The sequence below is a fragment of the Bubalus bubalis genome, chromosome 3, assembly GCF_019923935.1.
Source record: "Bubalus bubalis isolate 160015118507 breed Murrah chromosome 3, NDDB_SH_1, whole genome shotgun sequence".
NCBI classification, from domain to species: domain Eukaryota; kingdom Metazoa; phylum Chordata; class Mammalia; order Artiodactyla; family Bovidae; genus Bubalus; species Bubalus bubalis.
In genome coordinates this window covers 91,676,081-91,698,902 of record NC_059159.1, presented here as the reverse complement: position 1 = coordinate 91,698,902, position 22,822 = coordinate 91,676,081, and the positions used below count along the sequence as shown (strand labels likewise).

At 41.9% G+C, this 22,822-nt stretch overlaps 1 protein-coding gene across 4 annotated transcripts in view; it reads right to left on the bottom strand.

Moving 5' to 3' along the window:
• The window catches only part of TTC39B (tetratricopeptide repeat domain 39B), a 146,719-nt gene that overhangs the window by 99,471 nt on the left and 24,426 nt on the right, over positions 1-22,822 (bottom strand). For 3 of the 4 annotated variants that reach the window (XM_044939840.2, XM_006080852.4, XM_044939839.2), the window contains exon 2: positions 189-223. The exons of the other annotated variant lie outside the window; for it this stretch is intronic. Coding sequence is in view for 1 of the 3 variants with exons in the window: in XM_006080852.4 (XP_006080914.3) it covers positions 189-223 (35 nt within the window). In the remaining 2 variants the exon portion in view is untranslated. The remainder of the gene's footprint in view (positions 1-188; positions 224-22,822) is intronic. 4 annotated transcript variants of the gene reach the window in all.

Below are 22,822 nucleotides of genomic sequence, written 5' to 3'. Positions count from 1 at the left end.
TATTTGACAGTAACTTTGGATAGATCCTTTCTTAAGCTTAATCACATCCTCAATGTTAAATTATAGAGAACTGAATTTTTCCAACAATAGTCACTATACTCAAAAAAATGAGAATGAAATATCTATTTTTTTAAAAGAAAACCATCAATTTTCTCTACTATATACTTTTTTATTACGTTACTACTTACACAGAGAGGGTTTCCAAAGCATCTTCAAAGATGTCCTGGGGGAACAAAAAACACAATGAGTGTCTCAGGAATAAAGAACTTTAAACATAAAAGAGACTCGTGTGTGCACGCGTGCGTGCGTGCGCATGTGCCCAAGCACATGTGTGCATGCCTCCCAGCAACAGAGTGGGGAGTTTGGGTGGGCTGCAGTAGAACTACTCCACTTAACTCTCACTAATGTAACTCCTTTCAGAGAAATCAAGCACATGAATGTAAGTGAGATTTAACTTAGGTAAGTTTTTTTTTTTTTTTTTTTAAATAAGACTAGTAAAATACTCAGCTAGCAATCAAACTGGGCTAATTTGAAGAAACTGAGACTCCTCTAAAGGAGTCTTCAGTCTCATTCAACCCAGAAGCACAATGAGACAAATAACAGGACTTACCCAATTCAGTCATGTCTTTCTCCCTGGCTGGCCACGTTAGCACCCCTGGGCCTTTGTGTCACATCCAACCCCACTACCCACCCAGCAAGTCTCCCTGCTGCCAGACTGTTCTCTACAGCACAGAGGGCAGCCTTTTCTTTATGCCACTGGCCTGTTCAAAAGTTGCACACACATGCACACTCACATCTGCTTACAAATCCACACATGCACCCCACACTCATACACACTGACTCACACACTCACAAGCTCACCCATAAACTCACAGACACACACACTTAGAAACACACATACCCTCACACACAAACTTACACATACAAAGTTCCCTCATAGCTGCAAAAATCAAATCCAAGCTCCTCATCCAGTTATCTGGGACCCACTATAACCTAGTCAAATCTTCAAAGCCTCCTTCCCTCATTCCTTCCACCATTTCCACAGCCACACACAAGACCATCCTGGCCTCCCTGCCCCCACGCTTCACACCTGCCATTCAATTATTCACATAACAGCTGAAGTTACTCTTCTTTTTCTCTTCTTTAATAAGCTCACATCATACTACTGCTTTAGACTTCTTTAAAAGTTTTCCACTGCACATAGAATAAATCCAAATTTAATAAACATCCAAGACCTACTGTATAGTATAAGAAATATTCAATATCTTATAATAACCTATAATGGAAAAGTTTCTGAAAAAAGAATATATATACACAATATATGTGTGTGTGCGTGTGTGTATATATATAGGTGCTTAGTCGCTCAGTCATGTCTGACTCTTTGCAACCCTTTGGACTATAGCCTGCCAGACTCCTCTGTCCATGGAATTTTCCATGCAAGAATACTGGAATGGGTTGCCATTTCTTCCTCCATGGATCATCCTGATCAAACAATTGAACCCATGTTCCCTGTGTCTCCTGCATTGCAGGCAAATTTTTTACCCACTGAGCCATCAAGGGAGGCCTATATATATGTATGTATAACTGAATCACTTTGCTATACACTTGTGTTGTCTGCTTAGTCCTGTTATTTGTTTATTGTGCTTCTGGGTTGAGTGAGACTGAAGAGTGTGTGCTTAGTTGCTCAGTCGTGTCCAACTCTTGAGACCCCATAGACTGTAGCCTGCCAGGCTCCATGGGATTCTCCAGGCAAGAATACTGGAATGAGTTGCCACTTCCTTCTCCAGAGGATCTTCCCAACCCAGGAATCAAACCCAGATCTCTTGCATTGCATGCAGACTCTTTACCAACTGAGCTACAAGAGAAGCCTATATAATATAAACTTGAAACACTATAAATCAACTATATTTCAATTTTCAGAAAGAACAAGGTAGAGTCCTGAAAGAAAAATAAAATTCAAATTCCTTCTCAAAAATCTATGAAGCCCCTAAATGACCCTGCCAGCCTCTGACTACCCCTCTGCCCACTGGCCCCCTTACTCACTCCACTTCAGCCACAGTCTGTCCTTCTGTTCCATGCACAAGCCAAACTCATCCCATGCCTCTCTGCATGTCCCTTTCCTAGAATGTTCTTCACTCAACTCTTCCTATGGCTGACTCACTCTCATCTTTCCATTTTCAAATCCTCTAATAAACCAAATTAAAATTACTAAGAATAGCAGTATACTAATAGTTTCCCATCATCTGATTTCTTTCATTCTCAATACCATTCTTAATATCATAATCTCTAATCATCTCATTTGTTTATGTGGTTACAATCTGTCTCCATCAGGGCAGGTTCTCATTTATCATGTCTACATAGAAATCACCAGGGCTTGGCACAGAGTTGTTGCTCAAAAGATACATGTTGCTGAATGAATGAATTGAGCTTGGTCCATCAAGGCAGCGATCATATCACCTCATTTAAAACTATAATACAGAAATGAAGAAAGAGGACCCAAGAGCTTTTCTCTCATTTGATTAATAATACTGAACAATGTATATACCATATTACAGCTTCCCTGGTGGCTCAGATGGTAAAGAATCCGCCTGCAATGCAGACTAGGGCTCAATCCCTAGGTTGGTAAGATACCCTGGAGAATGGTTTGGCAACCCACTCTAGTATTCTTGCCTGGAGAATCCCATGGACAGAGGTGCCTGGTGGGCTACAGTCCATGGGGTTGCAAAAGACTCAGACACAACTAAGCGACCAAACACACACAACACACTGACTCTGCAGGCAGGCAGGAAACAAAATGTGTAAATATGAAAAAGAAGAGACATTCTAAGTAGTGGCAGAACTGAGTTGAGAATTTGGGATTCCTGATCTATTGATCTACATTCATACCATACTCTGTAAGGGAGGTGGAGTCAGGGGCAATTCCATCTTATTCCTCATTCTCCAGAGACTAATGACTGGAGCAAAATCAGAAGCTCATAAACCAGCCACTGAAAGAAAAAGGAGCTGGCCCTCTAGCAAAAGAACCTAAGCCAATGTATAGGCTTCTCTGGCCTATATAAAAATTTCTAAGAAAAGACTCCTTTCTCCAAATCAAAAGTCTGAAGAGGCTCTTGGCATCACCAACCTTGTCATTTTGAATCACAGCCCAGTTTACCATCTGAAGGGTTGCAGAGAAGGTGAAAGACTAGGTTCTCCAGGAACCCAATTCTAGCTGTGATGACCAATTAAATTTACCTGTGCCAGACACCAGCTCATGGTCCCTCCAGCATTCCTGTTAACCCCACCCAGGCCGACCTGTACCAGGAAGGGGGGATGCAGAAAGCATGCTCCTGAGAGCTTCTGTGCACCTGATCCCCTCCTCACAAACCTCAACCCAGAACAGAGCACACAGCAGGCACAGAGACATGGAGTGGGCTTCAGGAAAGATAGCTCAGAAAGCCAGCTCTCCTTTTAAAAAGAAATAAGGCTAATATTTACACTTAAACAAGTAATACCCCTATACCCATCTCAGTGTTATAGTTTTTCCATTAGTCATGTACTGATGTGAGAGATGGACCATAAAGAAGGCTGAGCACCGAAGAATTGATGCTTTTGAACTGTGGTGCTGGAGAAGACTCTTGAAAGTCCCTTGGACAGCAAGGAGATCAAACTAGTCAATCCTTAAGGAAATCAACCCTGAATATTCACTGGAAGGACTGATGCTGAAGTTTAGTCTCCAGTACTTGGCCCACGTGATGCAAAGAGCTGATTCACTGGAAAAGACCCCGATCCTGGGAAACACTGAGGACAAGAGGAGTAGGGGGCAACAAAGGATGAGATGGTTAGATGGCATCACTGACTCATGAGTTTGAGCAAACTCCAGGAGATAGTGAAGGACAGGGAATCCTGGCATGCTGCAGTTCATAAAGTCGCAAAGCGTCAGACATGACTTAGTGACTGAACAACAGCAACAATGCATCTCAAAACAAGAAACACTAAGTTATATCCAGTAAGAAATCATCTTAATTTGAGTAACACCTCTCCCTTTATCATATGCAGTATGTGCCTGAAGTGCTCATTTGGTTCAGTCATGTCCGACTGTTTGTGACCCTATGGACTGCAACCCATCAGGCTCCTCTGTCTGTGGGATTATCCCCGAAAGAATACTAGAGTGGGTTGCCATGCCCTCCCCCAGGGGATCTTTCTGACCCAGGGATCGAACCCACGTCTCCCTCATTGCTGGCAGATTCATTACCCCTGAGTCATGGGTGAATCCCCTATCATATGCAGCAGTTTCTCTAAATAAAACATACTGTACAACATGGAAACCACAGCTAGCAATACTGCATTGCATATTTGAAAATTGTTCAAAGAGCTGATATTGAAAATTTTCATCATACACACAAACAAATTATGACTATGTGACGTAATGGATGTGTTCAGTTCAGTTCAATTCAGTTCAGTCGCTCAGTTGTGTCTGACTCGCTGCAACTCCATGAACCACAGCACGCCAGGCCTCCCTGTTCATCGCCAACTACCGGAGTCCACCCAAATTCATGTCCATTGAGTCAGTGATGTCATCCAAACATCTCATCCTCTGTCATCCCCATCTTCTCCTGCCCTTAATCCCTCCCAGCATCAGGGCCTTTTCAAATGAGTCAGTTCTTCGCATCAGGTGGCCAAAGGATTGGAGTTTCAGCTTCAATATCAGTCCTTCCAATGAACACTCAGGACTGATCTTCTTTAGAATGGACTGGTTGGATCTCCTTGCAGTCCAAGGGTCTTGCAAGAGTCTTCTCCAACACCACAGTTCAAAAGCATCAATTCTTCAGGGCTCAGCTTTCTTTATAGTCCAACTCTCACATCCATACATGACCACTGGAAAAACCATAGCCTTGACTGGATGGATCTTTGTTGGCAAGGTAATATCTCTGCTTTTTAATATGGTGTCTAGGTTGGTCATAACTTTCCTTCCAAGGAATAAGCATCTTTTAATTTCATGGCTGCAATCACCATCTTGCAGTGATTTTGGAGCCCATAAAAATAAAGTCAGCCACTGTTTCCACTGTTTCCCCATCTATTTGCCATGAAGTGATGGGACCGGATGCCATGATCTTAGTTTTTTGAATGTTGAGCTTTAAGCCAACTTTTTCACTCTCCTCTTTCACTTTCATCAAGAGGCTCTTTAGTTCTTCACTTTCTGCCATAAGGCTGGTGTCATCTGCATATCTGAGGTTACTGATATTTCTCCTGGCAATCTTGATTCCAGCTTGTGCTTCCTCCAGCCCAGCGTTTCTCATGATGTGAGATGTGAGATGGATGTGTTAACTAACCTTATTATGGTAATCATTTCACAATACAGTCATGTATCAAATCATTAAGTTGCACACCTTAAACCTACATGATGTTATAGGTTAACTATAGCTCACAAAGCTTGGGAAAATTTTTTAATTAAAAAATTATGTTAAAATCATTTTTTTCCATTTAGATGAATAATAAAAATTTAATACAATGCCTCCACATAAAAGAGAAAATCCACCAGCGTTCTAGGATATTATTCTAATAAACTAGAAATGAGAAAGAGAAATAGAAAAAAAGCAAAAGAGAAGGATAAAAAGAGGAAGAAAACTTTGTCTCTAAAGACCAGACAAAAGGTGATTTTTTTTTTTCACTTAACAAAAAGAAAAGGAGTTTCCCTGGTGACTCAGATGGTAGAGAATCTGCCGGCAGTGCGGGAGACCCAGTTGGATCCCTAGGTGGGGAGATCCCCTAGAGAAGAGAAAGCTACTCATTCCAGTATTCTTGCCTGGAGAATTCCATGGACAGAGGCTATAGTCCATGGGGTCACAAAGAGTTAAACACAACTGACACACAAAGAGAAGAACTAAGATTAAATGAGTGCCTAACATGTGTCAGGCATTTTACAAAGCTCCTCCCAATTTGTAGCAAGTATATTCAGTCCCAGGTAACTACCTGAGCAATATTACACAGCTGGTAAGTGAAGGAACTGAGATTCAACTCCAGTTTTAACTTCAAAGTATTTTTTTAATGTTAATTAAGAAAAACATCCAAAACTAGGAGCTAAGGCAATTGGGCAGGAGTGGAGAAGCGGAGGAGAGAAGCGGGCATCATATCTCTGGAGGTAATACTGCAGACTGTCGCACAAATCCTCCCAAGTGTTCTTGAATTCTCTCAGATGATGTCCTTGTGTTTGACTTTGCTATTTACTATCAGATTAGAGCCAGAGCATCGCCTATAGAGGTACGGGTCCTCAGTTACCTGCCGCAGGGGCAGGGGGTCTGGATGTAGCAGACCTGGTATGGTATAAGCCCTCTTGGAGGAGGTCACCATTAACACTACCAGAGAGCCACCAGAACTTACACAGGACTAGGGGAACAGACTTAGAGGGCACAAACAAACTCTTGTGCACAAGAGAACCCAGGAGAAAGGAGCAGTGACCCCATAAGAGACGGACCCACACTTGCCCGTGAGTGTCTAGGAGTCTCTGGCAGAGGCGTGGGGCAGTGGTGGCCTGGTGCAGGGTTGGGGCACTCAGTGCAGCAGTGTGTGCATGGGACCTTTTGAAGGAGGCTGCCATTATCTTCACTACCTCCACCACAGTTTGGCCTCAGGTCAAACAACAGGGAGGGAACACAGCCCTGCCCATCAACAGAAAATTGCATTAGAGTATTACTGACATAGCCCAGCCCATAAGACCCAGTTTCCCCCTCAGTCAGTCTCTCCCATCAGGAAGATTCCATAAGCTTCTTCTTTTTTTTTTTTTTAACTTTACAATATTGTATTGCTTTTGCCATATATCAAAATGAATCCACCACAGGTATACATGTGTTCCCCATCCTGAACCCTCCTCCCTCCTCCCTCCCCATACCATCCCTCTGGGTCATCAGAGGGCCAACAGAATGAAAACCACAATCACAGAAAATTAATTAAACTGGTCACATGGACCAAAGCCTTGTCTAACTCAATGAAACTATGAGCCATGCCATGTAGGGCCACCCAAGACGGACAGGTCATGGTGGAGAATACAGACAAAATGTGGTCCACTGGAGAAGGAAATGGCAAACCACTTCAGTATTCTTGCCTTGAGAACCCCATGAACAGTATGAAAAGGCAAAAAGATAGGACACTGAAAGATGAACTCCCCAGGTCAGTAGGTGCCCAATATGCTACTGGAGATCAGTGGAGAAATAACTCCAGAAAGAATGAAGAGACGGAGCCAAAGCAAAAACAACACCCAGTTGTGGATGTGACTGGTGATGGAAGTAAAGTCTGATGCTATAAAGAGCAATATGGCATAGGAACCTAGAATGTTAGTTCTGTGAATCAAGGCAAATTGGAAGTGGTCAAACAGGAGATGGCAAGAGTGAACATTGACATTTTAGAATCAGTGAACTAAAATGGACTGGAATGGGTGAATTTAACTCAGATATATGACCTTATATCTACTACTGTGGGCAAGAATCCCTTAGAAGAAATGGAGTAGCCATCATAATCTACAAAAGGGTCCAAAACGCAGTAGGTGGATGCAATCTCAAAAACAACAGGATGATTTCTGTTCCCTTCCAAGGCAAACCATTCAATATCACAGTAATCCAAGTCTATGCCCCGACCAGTAATGCTGAAGAAGCAGAAGTTGAACAGTTCTATGAAGACCTATAAGACCACCTAGAACTAACACACAAAAATGATATCCTTTTCGTTATAGGGGACTGGAATGCAAAAGTAAGAAGTCAAGAGATACGTGGAATAACAGACAAATTTGGCCTTGGAGTACAGAATGAAGCAGATCAAAAGCTAACAAAGTTTTACCAAGACTACACACCACTCATAGCAAACACCCTCTTCCAACAACACAAGAGATGACTCTACACATGGACATCACCAGATGGTCAATATCTAAATCAGACTGATTATATTTTTTGCAGCCAAAGATGGCAAAGCTCTATACATTCAGCAAAAACAAGACCAGGAGCTGACTGTGGCTCAGATCATGAACTCCTTATTGCCAAATTCTGACTGAAATTGAACAAAGTAGGGAAAACCACTAGACCATTCAGGTATGACCTAAACCAAATCCCTTCTGATTATACAGTGTAAGTGACAAATAGATTCAATGGATTCGATCTCATAGACAGAGTGCCAGAAGAACTATGGACAGAGGTTCATGACACTGTACAGGAGGCAGTGATCAAGACCATCCCCAAGAAAAAGGATGCAAAAAAGCAAAATGGTTGTCTGAGGAGGCCTTATAAATAGCTGAGAAAAGAAGAGAAGCTAAAGGTAAAAGAGAAAAGGAAAGATATACACATTTGAATGCAGAGTTCCAAAGAATAGCAAGGAGAGATAAGAAAGACTTCGTCAGAGATCAATACAAAGAAATAGAGGAAAACAATAGAATGGGAAAGACTAGAGATCTCTTCAAGAAAATCAGAGATACCAAGGGAACATTTCATGCAAAGATGGGCACAACTGGAGAAGGAACTGGCAACCCACTCCAGTATTCTTGCCTAGAGAATCCCATGGACAGAGGAGCCTGGTGTGCTGCCGTCTATGGGGTTGCACAGAGTCAGATACAACTGAAGTGACTTAGCAGCAGCAGCAAACCGTCAGACTAAGTTATCTGACACTTCAGAATATTATAAAAGCTTAGAGAAGGATTGTTTTTTTTTACTTTGAACAAATGTCATTTATTGTACAACTTATTTAACACAAAATAGTGTCAATTTGTTATTTAATATAAATTATAGCCGGACACGACTGAGCGACTGATCTGATCTGATCTGATAGAGATAATAACAGAATAAATTTTGAGTCTGTGCTATAAAAAAAAAAAAAAAAAAAATGGATACAATTAAGAATAGAAATAGTATGGACCCTACAGAAGCAGAAGATATTAAGAAGAGGTGGCAAGAATACACAAAGAACTACACAAAAAAGATTTTCATGACCCAGATATCCACAATGGTGTGATCACTCACCTAGACCCAGACATCCTGGAATGCAAAGTCAAGTGGGCCTTAGGAAGCATCACTAGGAACAAAACTAGTGGAGGTGATGGAATTCCAGTTGAGCTATTTCAAATCCTGAAAGATGATGCTGTGAAAGTGCTGCACTCAATAGGCCAGCAAATTTGGAAAACTCAGCAGTGGCCACAGGACTGGAAAAGGTCAGTTATCATTCCAATCATAAAGAAAGGCAATGCCAAAGAATGCTCAAACTACCGCACAATTGCACTCATCTCACACACTAGCAAAGTAATGCTGAAAATTCTCCAAGCCAGGCTTCAACAGTACATGAACTGTGAACTTCCAGATGTTCAAGCTGGATTTAGAAAAGGCAGAGGAACCAGAGATCAAATCGCCAACATCTGTTGGGTCATCAAAAAAGCAGGAGAGTTCCAGAAAAACATCTATTTCTGCTTTATGGACTATGCCAAAGCCTTTGACTGTGTGGATCACAATAAACTGTGAAAAATTCTGAAAGAGATGGGAATACCAGACCACCTGACCTGCCTCTTGAGAAACCTGTATGCAGGTCAGTTAGAACTGGACATGGAACAACAGACTGGTTCCAAATAGGAAAAGGAGCACATCAAGGCTGTATATTGTCACCCTGCTTATTTAACTTATATGCAGAGTACATCATGAGAAACGCGGGGCTGGAAGAAGCACAAGCTCGAATCAAGATTGCCAGGAGATTATCAATAACCTCAGATATGCAGATGACACCACCCTTCTGGCAGAAAGTGAAGAGGAACTAAAAAGCCTCTTGATGAAAGTAAAAGAGGAGAGTGAAAAAGTTGGCTTAAAACTCAACATTCAGAAAACTAAGATCATGGCATCTGTTCCCATCACTTCATGGGAAATAGATGGGAAAACAGTGGAAACACTGAGAGACTATTTTTGGGTTCCAAAATCACTGCAGATGGTGACTGCAGCCATGAAATTAAAAGATGTTTGCTCCTTGGAAGAAGAGCTATGACCAACTTAAACAGCATATTAAAAAAGCAAAGACATTAGTTGCCAACAAAAGTCCATCCAGTCAAAGATATGGTTTTTCCAGGAGTCATGTATGGATGTGAGAGCTAGACTATAAAGAAAGCTGAGAGCCAAAGAATTGATGCTTTTGAACTGTGGTGTTGGAGAACACTTTTGAGAGTCCCTTGAACAGCACAGAGATCTAATCAGTCCATCCTAAAGGAGATCAGTCCTGAATATTCATTGGAAGGACTGATGCTGAAGCTGAAACTCCAATACTTGATTCTCCCACTTGATTCAAAGAACTGACTCATTGGGAAAGATTCTGATGTTGGGAAAGATTGAAGGCAGGGAAGAGAAGGGGACAACAGAGGATGAGATGGTTGGATGGCATCACCAACTCAATGGACATGAGTTTGAATACGCTCAGGAAGATGGTGATGGACAGGACAGCCTGGCATGCTGCAGTCCATGTGGTCACAAAGAGTCGGACACAAATGAGCAACTGAACTGAACAGAAGCCAGATACTATGAGATTATTTATTAATGTGCAGATTTCGGAATGGTAAGGAAACCTCAAAGATTACAGTTTTATGACCCTGTAGGACACTATCCAGCTTTATCTGTAGCCTAGGGATCTTAAGCTAACATTGTTCTTGTTTGAAGTCTATAAATACCCAGTTCCACAAACAGTCCATGAATCAGTTTACCATCTCACTGGTTTCCCTCAGTGATGGGTTAAATAAAAGTTTCAACATGTCCACTTTATATCTTTATGAGAGTCATATCCACTCCTTTCCTCAGTGGATTCCCATCAGGACCGCTAGGTTTGGCACCTGATCTGCAAGGAACTGCTAGTCAACAGTCTCCCATCCAACACTAAATATCCGTACATCTTCATGCATTTCTCACAGAGCATAACAAGATTTTTCTACCTCTGGTGTTTGCTTCTCTAAACTCACCATCAACTTCCCAGTGCTTCACCACTGCTGGTTTTCACTTCCCCAGTGATTACAACAGTTGGTTTCCCTGACACTTTGCACCACTAGGTAAGTGTACCATGTGGCTGCTGCTACTAAGTCACTTCAGTCATGTCTGACCCTTTGTAACCTTATGAACTGCAGCCTACCAGGCTCCTCTGTCCATGGGATTTTCTAGGCATGAATACTGGAGTGGATTGCCATGGTCTTCCCTTCAGGAATATCTTCCCAACCCAGGGATCAAACCCACATCTCTTATGTCCTCTGCATTGGCAGACAGGTTCTTTACCCCTGCACCACTTGAGAAGCCCATACACCATGTGGGGTCCAGTTGAAAGAAATACAGTCAGAGAAGCATCCAGAGTCCTTCCAGTTTAAGGAAAGTAATACAAGAAAGGCTTTAGCGTAGTCGATGAAACAGAGATAGATGTTTTTCTGAAATTCCATTGCCTTCTCTATAATCCAGCAAATGTTGGCAATTTGATCTCTGGTTCCCCTTTCTTTTCTAAACCCAGCTTGGACATCTGGAAGTTCTGGTTTGCATAATGCTGAAGACTAGCATGCAAGATTTCAAGCATGGCCTTACTAGCATGGGAGATAAGTGCAATTGTCCGATGGTTAAGTTAGCACATTCTCTGGTACCACCCTTCTTGAGAACTAGGATGAGGATTGACCTTTTTAAGTCCTGTGGCCACTGCTGGGTCTTCCAGAATCTAATGGCAGAAAGCAAAGAGGAGCTAAAGAGCCTTTTGTTAAAGGTGAAGGAGGAGAGTGAAAGAGCCGGCTTAAGACTAGATATTAAAAAAACTAAGATCATGGCAGCTAGCCCCATTGCTGCATGGCAAACAGTAGGAGGAAAGGGTGGAAGCAGTGACAAAATCCTCTTCTTGGGCTCCAAAATCATTGCAGATGATGACTGCAGCCATGAAATCAGAAGACAATTGCTTCTTGGCAGGAAAGCAATGACAAACATAGACAGCGTGTTGAAAAGCAGAGACATTACTCTGCTGACAAAGGTCCACATAAGCGAGGCTATGGTCTTCCCAGTGGTCACATACGGTTGTGAGAGCTGAGCCATAAAGAAGGTAGACCACCAAAGAACTGATGTCTTTGAACTGTGGTGCTAGAGAAGACTCCTGAAAGTCCTTTGACAGCAAAGAGATCAACCCAGTCAATCTCAAGGGAGATCAACCCTGAATATTCACTTTCCAGGACTGATGCTGAAGCTGAAGCTCCAGTATTTTGGCCACCTCATGCAAAGAGTTGACTCATTGGAAAAGACTCTGATGCTGGGAGGGATTGGGGGCAGGAGGAGAAGGGGACGACAGAGGATGAGATGGCTGGATGGCATCACTGACTCGATGGACGTGAGTCTGGGTGAACTCCAGGAGTTGGTGATGGACAGGGAGGCCTGGCATGCTGCGATTCATGGGGTCGCAAAGAGTCGGACACGACTGAGCGACTGATCTGATCTGATCTGATGTGAACAGATGACTCTTTGGAAAAGTCCCTGATGCCAGGAAAGATTGAGCGCAGAAGGAGAGGAGGGCATCAGAGGATGAGATGGCCAGATGGCATGGCCAATGCAATGGACATGAATTTGGGCAAACTGGGAGATGGTGAGGGACAGGGAGGCCTGGCATGCTGCAGTACATGGGGTCACAAGGAGTCAGACACAACTGGGCAACAGAACAACAACACAAGAAAACTCACACTGCTGACAAAAGAGATGTGCTCAGCGGAAAGCCTCAGCATTTAGTTCCATCCTTAAAGACTGCTGCATCCGCCTCCCCAGCTCCCATGCTAGGGCCAACCCTGAGGAGCCACTACTCTTGGGCATAAGTGTAATAAATGTTTATTTGAGCCACACCTGGCTCCTAAGCACATGCTGCCTTTCCAACGGAACCTCACTTTCTCAAGAGCCTATCTTGACTCTGGCTGCAGTCAAGGGCCATCTGACTCCTGAATTCACTTTATAACCCAACACAGTGCTCTGCACTTCAAAAACTATTAGCAGATAATTGTTAAAAGACTGGCTAGCTGAGAACCCTTGTCCTGAGATAAGAGGTCTTTACTTTGAGCAGTTTCATTCTGCAATTCAGCAAATGGACTAACCTTGTTAGGTGAGAGATTCCCTGCGGGCAACCTTCCAGAGGCCACCCACCACTCCAGGGCCTGCTCCCTGCTGGGTAGGGAGCCTGAAACCCGACTTCCTTCCCCCAGCGGGATGGAGGATCCTGGATACAGAACAGAGAAGTGAGGAAAAGGAATGAGGGGTGCTGCATCACTGCTAAAGCTTTTCTAAACCATTTTCATCTTCATTTGTAACATTCTGAATAGCAAAAATGCATGCAAGTGCATTTAAGTGACAGCAAGTTTTTAATAAGTGTTTATTTCTTTAAGACTCTTAAATAATGGAGATGCTAATGATGAAGATAATCATATTATTTTTTGCCCTAAGGGAGAGAGGCAAAGACTAAAGATAACAAATATGCTACTAAAATATGCAGGAATTTAAATACTTTATTAATTTCCAAAGAGACCAAATAGATTTACAAATTTTTCAGGTCTCCCCATCTGAATTTTAATTCACTTTGGGGTATGAAAAGAAATATGTGGTAAATATTACTCTAAGAAAGGAGAGGGAATAGGAAGGAACATGATAAAAATTAAAAGTAGGTACTGCAAATCCAGTAAGTTGAATCACTTCTCTATGGCCTCTTCCTTTCTCCCCTTACCTTTTCCTCTTTCTCATCTTCCTCCTGTGTCTCTTTCTCCATTTTTCCCTCTCCTATTTGAATGATTTCAATAGGACTGTGGGCCAAAGCCTCCATGTTCTCATCCATCTGTTGTTCTTCAGGGAGGGATGACAAGGTCTGAAGGGGCTCTGTTGACACCTTCTTCCTCAATGAGAACCACTCCCCACCCCATAGCATCAGACCCTTCCCACCGGAGCCTTTACCCAACATTCCATTCTATTGACCAATGAAGCTGTATGTTTGGTACCATGGACTCAAAGAACCCCAGAGCTGCTGAGAACTCTGAGAAGTAACAGATTCTACACTAGGCTCTGGGTCACATCTGGACTATTCTCAGGGAGATGAGCCATAAAGAGGATGCCCTAGCCTCTCAAAGGATTAGTGCAGAGATTACAAATCATGGGTATTAGGGTCCTAAGAACCACAGACACTCCTCCTCATGACATTGTCCCCTGGTTGATCAAGATGTCCAAAATGGGAAACCAAACTGACATCAGTTGTTACATTTTATTATCATCTTAGTGACACACCAGAAGGGCTCCTCAAATATTGGATGTAAATCTTCTCACACGTAAAAGGAAAAAGTACATTTAAAGGAATCATATGGGAAATGCATAAACCTAAGTGATATCACTCCCTACTTCAATAAAGTATTGGTTTTCCTAAATCAAGGTTAATTAACTAAAAATACAAATTTATTATATATCCATGAAGTGACTCTTAGAAAATAATTGGGGCAAAGAACTTTTTAATATATGTGTCCTGAGCTCATGTGTCAGGGAGAACTGTTCATTCTGCTCACATCTGCCATCCATGGCCTTTTGGAGCATTTAAACTCTTCCAGTTGCACTTTATAGGCTGCATTTTTTAATAAGTTCCTATTGTAGGAGGGAACGTCAATGCCCCAGACTCTCTGGAGCCAAATGTAAACCTCAGCTTCAGTTTATTCCCAGTACTGGATCTGAAGGGTGCAATCACTGCTCATACCTCTCCTTTAAAGATTAACATTAAAACTCAACTGACCCATAGAGCTCTTAGTCAGAGGGAAGGAAAGTGATGGGGGTCCATATACGAGAGATTCTTCACACCCCCACGTGCCCACTTGGCCCTTCAAGTGCATAAAATGCAACCTTCCCAAGGTTATGAACAGAATTCTTAAAAAGAACAGACAAAGAACCAGACACAGAGTTTATCTTCCACATTTGCCCAGAAGGTTTATAACATCTACTTTCTGGGATATGCTTATCAAAAAACTGGAGATTTACATACACTATTCAAAACTAGAGTTTTTAAATTTCAGATAAATATAAATAGTAAAAATCAACTGCCAAAAGAAAAAAAAAGAAAAATGTGTGCCTGAGAAACTTTGAAGCACTCATCACTTGTGGTTGAAAACGATTTCACACATTCTCCAAGTATAGTATTAACATAATTCTCGAGTTTCTCTCATGCCAGGGAAGTCCTCTAATATTACCCCGTAAGTCCTGTCTTTTTTTTTTCAAGGTTCATATTTACAAAAAAATCGCAGATCTCATAGTGAAAATAGGAAATCTGGAGTGACAGCCACTTCATTAGTAAAGATTACATTGAGCACATACATAAATTGAGCGTATTTTAACTAAGCCACTGTCATGTGTTCGTAAGTCAGATTTTAGTCAAAGATTCACTTAAGTGCATTTCCAGCGCAAGAGAGTGGAAAACATAAATTTAGGCCAGGAAGTGGAACCCACGTGGGTCTCAATCTCAGCTCTACCCCACCCCTGGGGAGGTTCTAGCCTTCTGAATCCTGCTCCACTGATTTTCCTAAGAACCTATCAGAACTCCCTTACTGAAAGCAAGGGCTGTCATACTCCTTTTGAATCCACTTGGTAACCCAACACAGTACTTTTGCACTTTGCAGACTCTTAGCAATGGGGATTCCAACCATCTCCCCAAGTGGTTGGAAGGATGTTAGAGAGACAATAGCATGTAAAGGTCCAACTCAAAACAGACTCAGTAAATACCATTCCTGAAGACACTAACTTCTTAGATATGGGGTGAATCGGTGGACTCATGGACACAGAGCTGGGATCCCTCACTCTACTTCCTCAAGAACTCTTTCCCACTAAAGATTCTGCATCTTCTTTTGAAAGAGAGAAAAGAGGCTGAAATATGGGAATATTTATAGCAAATAGGTACTCAAAAAATGTTAACTGCCTTACTTCTCCCATCCGAAAATGCCTTCATCTCTTATTTTTCAGTGCCCAGACTCTTCCTACTCAGTGGGTTACTCAACATGATAAACATAACTCATGAGCACAGAGCCCAAGGCCTCAGCTCACTGGGGAGCAGTGACCTTGGCCAACAATGTGACCTTGGTTAATACACTCAACCTCATGGGGCTCTAGCCTCCTCATGAGGAAAGCAGAGAGGCTGGCATAGATACCATCCCTTACTCAAAAGCCTAGATTCTCTGAATTCAACACAAATCCTCCCCAATACGGGAGGTGACTGTCCATCACACATGCTAAAATAAAATTCCTCGCTGAAGGCTGGCATCCAGAGGGACTGCATCCAAACGAAGGGCTGGGCTGTCAGAGTCCTATCAGTGGTACTAACTCAACCCTCAATAGCCAGCTAGTGTGTTAAGGACCAGGCAAAGCAGTTCACATGATGATTCTTTGGCATTTCTAACAACCAAGCACAGAGAAAATATGAAATTAAAAAGAACCACCAGATGTCACCCTCACAAATAACAAATGAACTGGACAGCACTGCTCTAATTGTTAGTCGATCAGTCGTGTCCAACTCTTTGCAACCCCATGGACCCCACCAGGCTCCTTTGTCCATGGAAATCTCCAGGCAAGAATCCTGGAGTGGGGAGTCATTCCCTTCTGCAGGGGATCCTCCCAACCCAGTGACAGAAGCCAGGTCTCCTGCATTTGCAGGAAGATTTTTTATCCACTGAGCCACCAGGGAAGCTCAGCATTGCTTTAGTTTCTACTAACATATAGAGAAGTATGTTTTTTAAAAAATGAAATAGTTAACTTTATGAAGGGGGAAATATTTTCCTTTCTGCATTTCATTATAAATATGGAGTTGAGTTGAAGCTTAAGGTAAGGGTTAAGTTCTAAGTCAAGTACATAAAAGGAAAATCACATATAGTCAAAACTGACATTGAACAAATACTTTAAATTGTCATTATTACAAAATTCACAGTTTGGGATATAACCTCAGAGAGGAATGGACATGTACAAACCCAAAATGTGTACAGCCATGTACAGTGTGGGATAAAGACTGTATACGCAAAACATAAGTTCTTTTACAAGGGTGTACTGTTGAATTTGTTGAACAAAAATTAGTAAATTATTTTACTTCCCTGTACTAGTCCTCAGCTACTATTTTTATGGTTGTAAAATGAACCCTGGCAATCACTTAATACGTCAAGCACTCCTGTCCTCTGGTGCCAGTCCTACAAAGCTATAGTAAACAGAGGAATATCTGGGGCATACCATTTTTGCAGGAGCATAATTTCATACAAAACAAATAGCTACAAACAGAACCAAGAGACTGAGTTTTACCATTTCAAGCTATTTAATTTTGAAACCATCACAAATAGAGGTATTTTTAATTTAAAATGAATGGAGCTGGGAATTCTTTGGTAGTCCAGTGACTGAGACTCCCAGTGACTATGCTCCCAAGGCAGGGGGCCTGGGTTCGATCCCTGGTCAAGGAACTAGATCCCACATGATGCACCTAAGACTCAGCACAGACAAATAAATTAAATAAATAAATAGTAAAATGAAGAAAGCGGATACTTCTTCCTATGAATAAATAACCATAAATTCAATCTATTGATGTCTATTAGTGTTAGACATTTTTATATAATTTTATTTATTTATTTTTGGCTGTTCTGGGTCGTCACTGCTACTCAGGCTTTTCTCTAGCTGCAGCAAGCAGGGTAAATTCTTCCTTGCAGTGCACCAGCTTCTCACTGCAGTGGCCTCTCTTGTTGAGCACAGGCTCTGGGTGGGGCGCGGGTTTCAGTAGCTGGTGGGCTCAGTAGTTGTGGTTCAGGGCTTAGAGCGCAGGCTCAATAGTTCTGGCGCACATGCTTAGTTGCTCCACGGCACGTGGGATCTTCCTGGATTAGGGATTCAACCCATGTCTCCTGCATTAGTAAGCGGATTCTTTACTGCTGGGCCACTAGAGAAGCCCCTATGTTAGACATTTAGATGCTTATTTCCAATTCACAATCAATCATTAAAAAAAAATTTCACCTGGACTTCCCTGGTAGTCCAGTGGCTAAAAATCCACTTTCCAATGCAAGGTACATGGGTTTGATCCCTGCTCGGAGAAGATTCCACATGGCACGGGCAATTAAGCCCGTGCACCGCAACTGAGCCCACTACCCTAGAGCCCATGTCCCACAAGAGAAGCCACCACAATGAGAAGCTCATGGGCTGCAACTAGAGAGTAGCCTTCCCTGCCACAACTAGAAAAAGCCCTCGCACAGCAACAAAGACGCGGCACAGGCAAAAGTAAATAAATAAATAAAATTTAAAAAAACATTTTACCTCTACTATTACTACTGTTAATATATTCTGACAATAACAACAATAATAAAAGGTTATTGAGTGCCAAACACTGCTCTAAATCCTTAATGTGCATTAACTCATTTAATCTTCATAATGACTCTATGAGATACAGCTATTATTATATCCAAATAAGAAAACTAAGACTTGTGGAGATTTAATTCACTTACCCAACATCTCATAGATGAACCTCTGTTTTTCCATCTATGCGATGGGAATAATACCACTTAATTTATAGCACTGTTTTGAGGCTTAAACTGAGATAATGTATTTAATGCACCCAGCTCAGTACTGACACAATACTAACAAATCATTTCTTTTGTGATCATTAAAGTGGTTCTACAACTGAGCCTCCAGAGCAGCCTAAGGACAAGCAAAAAGAAACCTCTTGCATCATCTTATCCAACCCTCAAATTTTCCAGCTATGACAGAAAGATGGCAGAATTAGCATTCCCTTAGCAAAAGTTTTTAAAATAGAATATAGATCTTATCTGTTAACCATTGGGAAGAGGTAGTTCCTGAAGAATAAGGCTTCAAAGGTAACTTGAAACTGAAAAAGTCCATTACATGGGATAGATAGGTTAAGAGTCAGACTTGAGCTCAGGTGCTCAGAATCAGCCTCCCTGAGTTCAAATCCATTTCACCACCTATTAGCTCTGTGACCTTGGGCAAGCCTTTTCCTTTCTTCTACCTCAGTTTCCCACCTCACTGGTGTGTTCACTGATTAAATGACACATTGAAAAGCACAGAGTACAAAGCATCCAGGATAAAACACTAGTTATTATCACTACTATTATTGATGGGACTTGAAACTTCTAAAGGCACTAGTTGGGGGTACTGAGTGCTACAGCCTGCAGAAGGTAGGGGAGTGCACAGGGCACAACACTTTGCACTAGCAATCCTGCTTCTGCCCCCGCCCCCACCGGCTGACACGCCCCAATGTCCTCAAAGAGACCAGTCCACTGCCACAGAGGTCACCAAACTACAACTCATAAGCCAAATCCAGCCTGCCCCCTGTTTTTGTAAATAAAGTTTTATTGGAATATTGCCACTCTCGATCATTTACATGTTGTCTATTTATATATTTCCTCTCACACCCTCAGAGCTGAGTTATTGCAAGTGAGACCACAAGGTCTACAAAGCTGAAAATATTTACTCTCTGGCCTTTCATAGAAAGTTTGCCTACCTTTGCATAAAGGGATAAAATATCAAATTTCCTTCCCTACCCCATTGGATATTTTGAGGATGGAATAAGAAATAGATGTGAAAAATCTATAAAATAGCAGGAATTATTTACCCAAAAACCCACAGCCTGCAAGTTTCAAACTCAAGGGGGAAATAAATAATGCTAAGACTGTGCGTGTGAGTCCCACTAACAGCTCCATCAATTCTTAACTATGTGTGGCTTTGGGCAAGTTATTGTAATTAGCTTCTCTAAGATTCATATTCATCATAATAACAATACCAAACTCATGGGATTCAAAGAATTAAATGAGATGTATTAGGGTTAGGCATGGTGCCTGGTCAATATTAAGTAATTGATAATGTCAGCTCTTATTAAATGATTGCATTCATTACTGCAAGAAAAAGGTTTATGTCAAATACTGGACCACTCAATACTTTCCCTCCCAGGATATACACACTTGAGAATTATCGGTGCTAGCAAAGCAGGGATGCTAAGGACACTAATCTGGTCCTTCGAGGAGTCTAAGAAAGAAAAGGTTAAAATTTCGAGGCTAAATTCTGCTTAACTCCCATGGTCAACATAATACTCCTTTGTCAACATCAGGAAAATTTCACCAAGAAGCTAAATTGCATATCTACATATTTGTATTATACAGAGAAATAAACTTTATACTATAAGACAAATTAACTGAATCAATCCGATGCGAAATGCTGACATTTGCTTCTGCTGCTGCTAAGTCACTTCAGTAGTGTCCGACTCTGTGCGACCCCATAGAGGGCAGCCCACCAGGCTCTGCCGTCCCTGGGATTCTCCAGGCAAGAATACTGGAGTGGGTTGCCATTCCCTTCTCCAATGCATGAAAGTGAAAAGTGAAAGAGAAGTCGCTCAGTCATGTCCAACTCTTAGCAACCCCATGGACTGCAGCCCACCAGGCTCCTCCATCCATGGGATTTTCCAGGCAAGAGTACTGGAGTGGGGTGCCATTGCCTTCTCCAATTTTGCTTCTAACAAGAAGCAATTAAATATAGAAATTTATTCAAAAAAGCAGAAGGAAGAAACTGCCGGAAGGGATTAGCATAATAGATCATGTAATTTGTGTCTCAAACTTGATATACATTACACATCAAAAAAAATTTAATGAATTAAAGATTCTAAACATGCTAAAAGACAAAAACTATAATTCTGAGAAAACAAATGCATTAGAAAGAACTTGAAATGACTACAGAAGGGCACCAGGAAACTGATACATTTGAGGCTGATGCAAATGTTCAATATCTTAATTATAGTGGTGGTTAAATGGGTGAACATATTTATGAAACTTAATTTGTACAGTTAAGATGGGTCATTTTATCACATGCAATTATACCTTGATGGCAGAAAGTGAAGAGGAACTCAAAAGCCTCTTGATGAAAGTGAAAGAGGAGAGTGAAAAAGTTGGCTTAAAGCTCAACATTCAGAAAACGAAGATCATGGCATCCGGTCCCATCACTTCATGGGAAATAGATGGGGAAACAGTGTCAGACTTTATTTTTTGGGGCTCCAAAATCACTGCAGATGGTGATTACAGCCATGAAATTAAAAGACGCTTCCTCCTTGGAAGGAAAGTTATGACCAACCTAGATAGCATATTCAAAAGCAGAGACATTACTTTGCCAGCAAAGGTCCATCTAGTCAAGGCTATGGTTTTTCCAGTGGTCATGTATGGATGTGAGAGTTGGACTGTGAAGAAGGCTGAGTGCCGAAGAATTGATGCTTTTGAACTGTGGTGTTGGAGAAGACTCTTGAGAGTCCCTTGGACTGTAAGGAGATTCAACCAGTCCATTCTGAAGGAGATCAGCCCTGGGATTTCTTTGGAGGGAATGATGCTGAAGCTGAAACTCCAGTACTTTGGCCACCTCATGCAAAGAGTTGACTCATTGGAAAAGACTCTGATGCTGGGAGGGATTAGGGGCAGGAGGAGAAGGGGACGACAGAGGATGAGATAGCTGGATGGCATCACTGACTGGATGGACTTGAGTCTGAGTGAACTCTGGGAGTTGGTAATGGACAGGGAGGCCTGGCGTGCTGCAATTCATGGGGTCGCAAAGAGTCGGACACGACTGAGCGACTAAACTGAACTGAACTGAATGTTGGTTTTTAAAAGAACTTAAGAAAAAGTAAATACTTCCATGAAAGTGAAAGCGTTAGTCACTCAGTCATGTCTGACTCTTTGTGACCACATGGACCGTAGCCCACCGGGCTCCTCTGTCCATGGAATTCTCCAGGCAAGAATACTAGAGTGGGCACCCATTCCCTTCTCCAGCGGATCTTCCTGACCCAGGGATCGAACCGGGGTCTCCCACATCACAGGTAGATTCTTTACTGTCTCAGTCACCAGGGAAGCCCCAAATAATTCCATACTAAGTGTTAAAAATTTTGATGCTGATGATGTCATAATAATAGTTAACACTTCTACAGCACTCTTTATGTACCAGGCACTGTTCTACACACTTTCATATATATTAACTTCTTTGCTTTTCATGACAACCCCCTGAAGTAGCTTAGTATTACCCCCAGTTAACAAATGATGAAACTGCAACACAGAGAGGTTAAGTAACCTGCCCAAAGTCACAAAGCATCCAAGTGACAGAATCAGAATTTGAACCCATAAAAAACTTCAGAATCTGTGATCTATATTCACACTCATTAAACTTTTTAAACTGTTTTTGAGAAATCAATTTTTTAAATTCAACAAACTGAGCTAATTGACAAAATGAACATCATCAAACTGAGCCAGAGCTATGGAGACACTCTAACTTCTCTTCATGCCATATATCTCATGTGCAAAGTTGAGTGTGTGGTTCTTTGTATCTTGTCTATCTTCCCTCCAGCCTTTAAGTTGCATGAGGCATATCCCCAGGCATCAAGCCCAGGGTCTACACATGGCAGCCACACCAGAAACACTACTTGAAAGAATGAATAAAAAGTGAGAGGATCCAGGAAAGCACTTCATTATATATTAATCATCACTGTAGACTGAAATTTTGTTCACATACATGTTTGTATGTGCATGTGTGAGTAGGTATACACATACCCTACAATTTCTTGAAAGTAAAGTGTTAGTCGCTCAGTCATGCCAGACTCTTTATGACACCATGGACTGTAGCCTCTGTCCATGGAATTCTCTAGGCAGGAATACTGATCTGGTATCGATACCCTTCTCCAGGGGATCTTCCCCACCCAGGAATTGAACCCAGGTCTCCCGCATTGCAGGTGGATTCTTTACTAGAAAGAAGCCTGACAGTTTAAGTCATTGAAAAGGTTCTCTCATTAATAAGCTACAGAACTGTGATTGAATATATCAGCG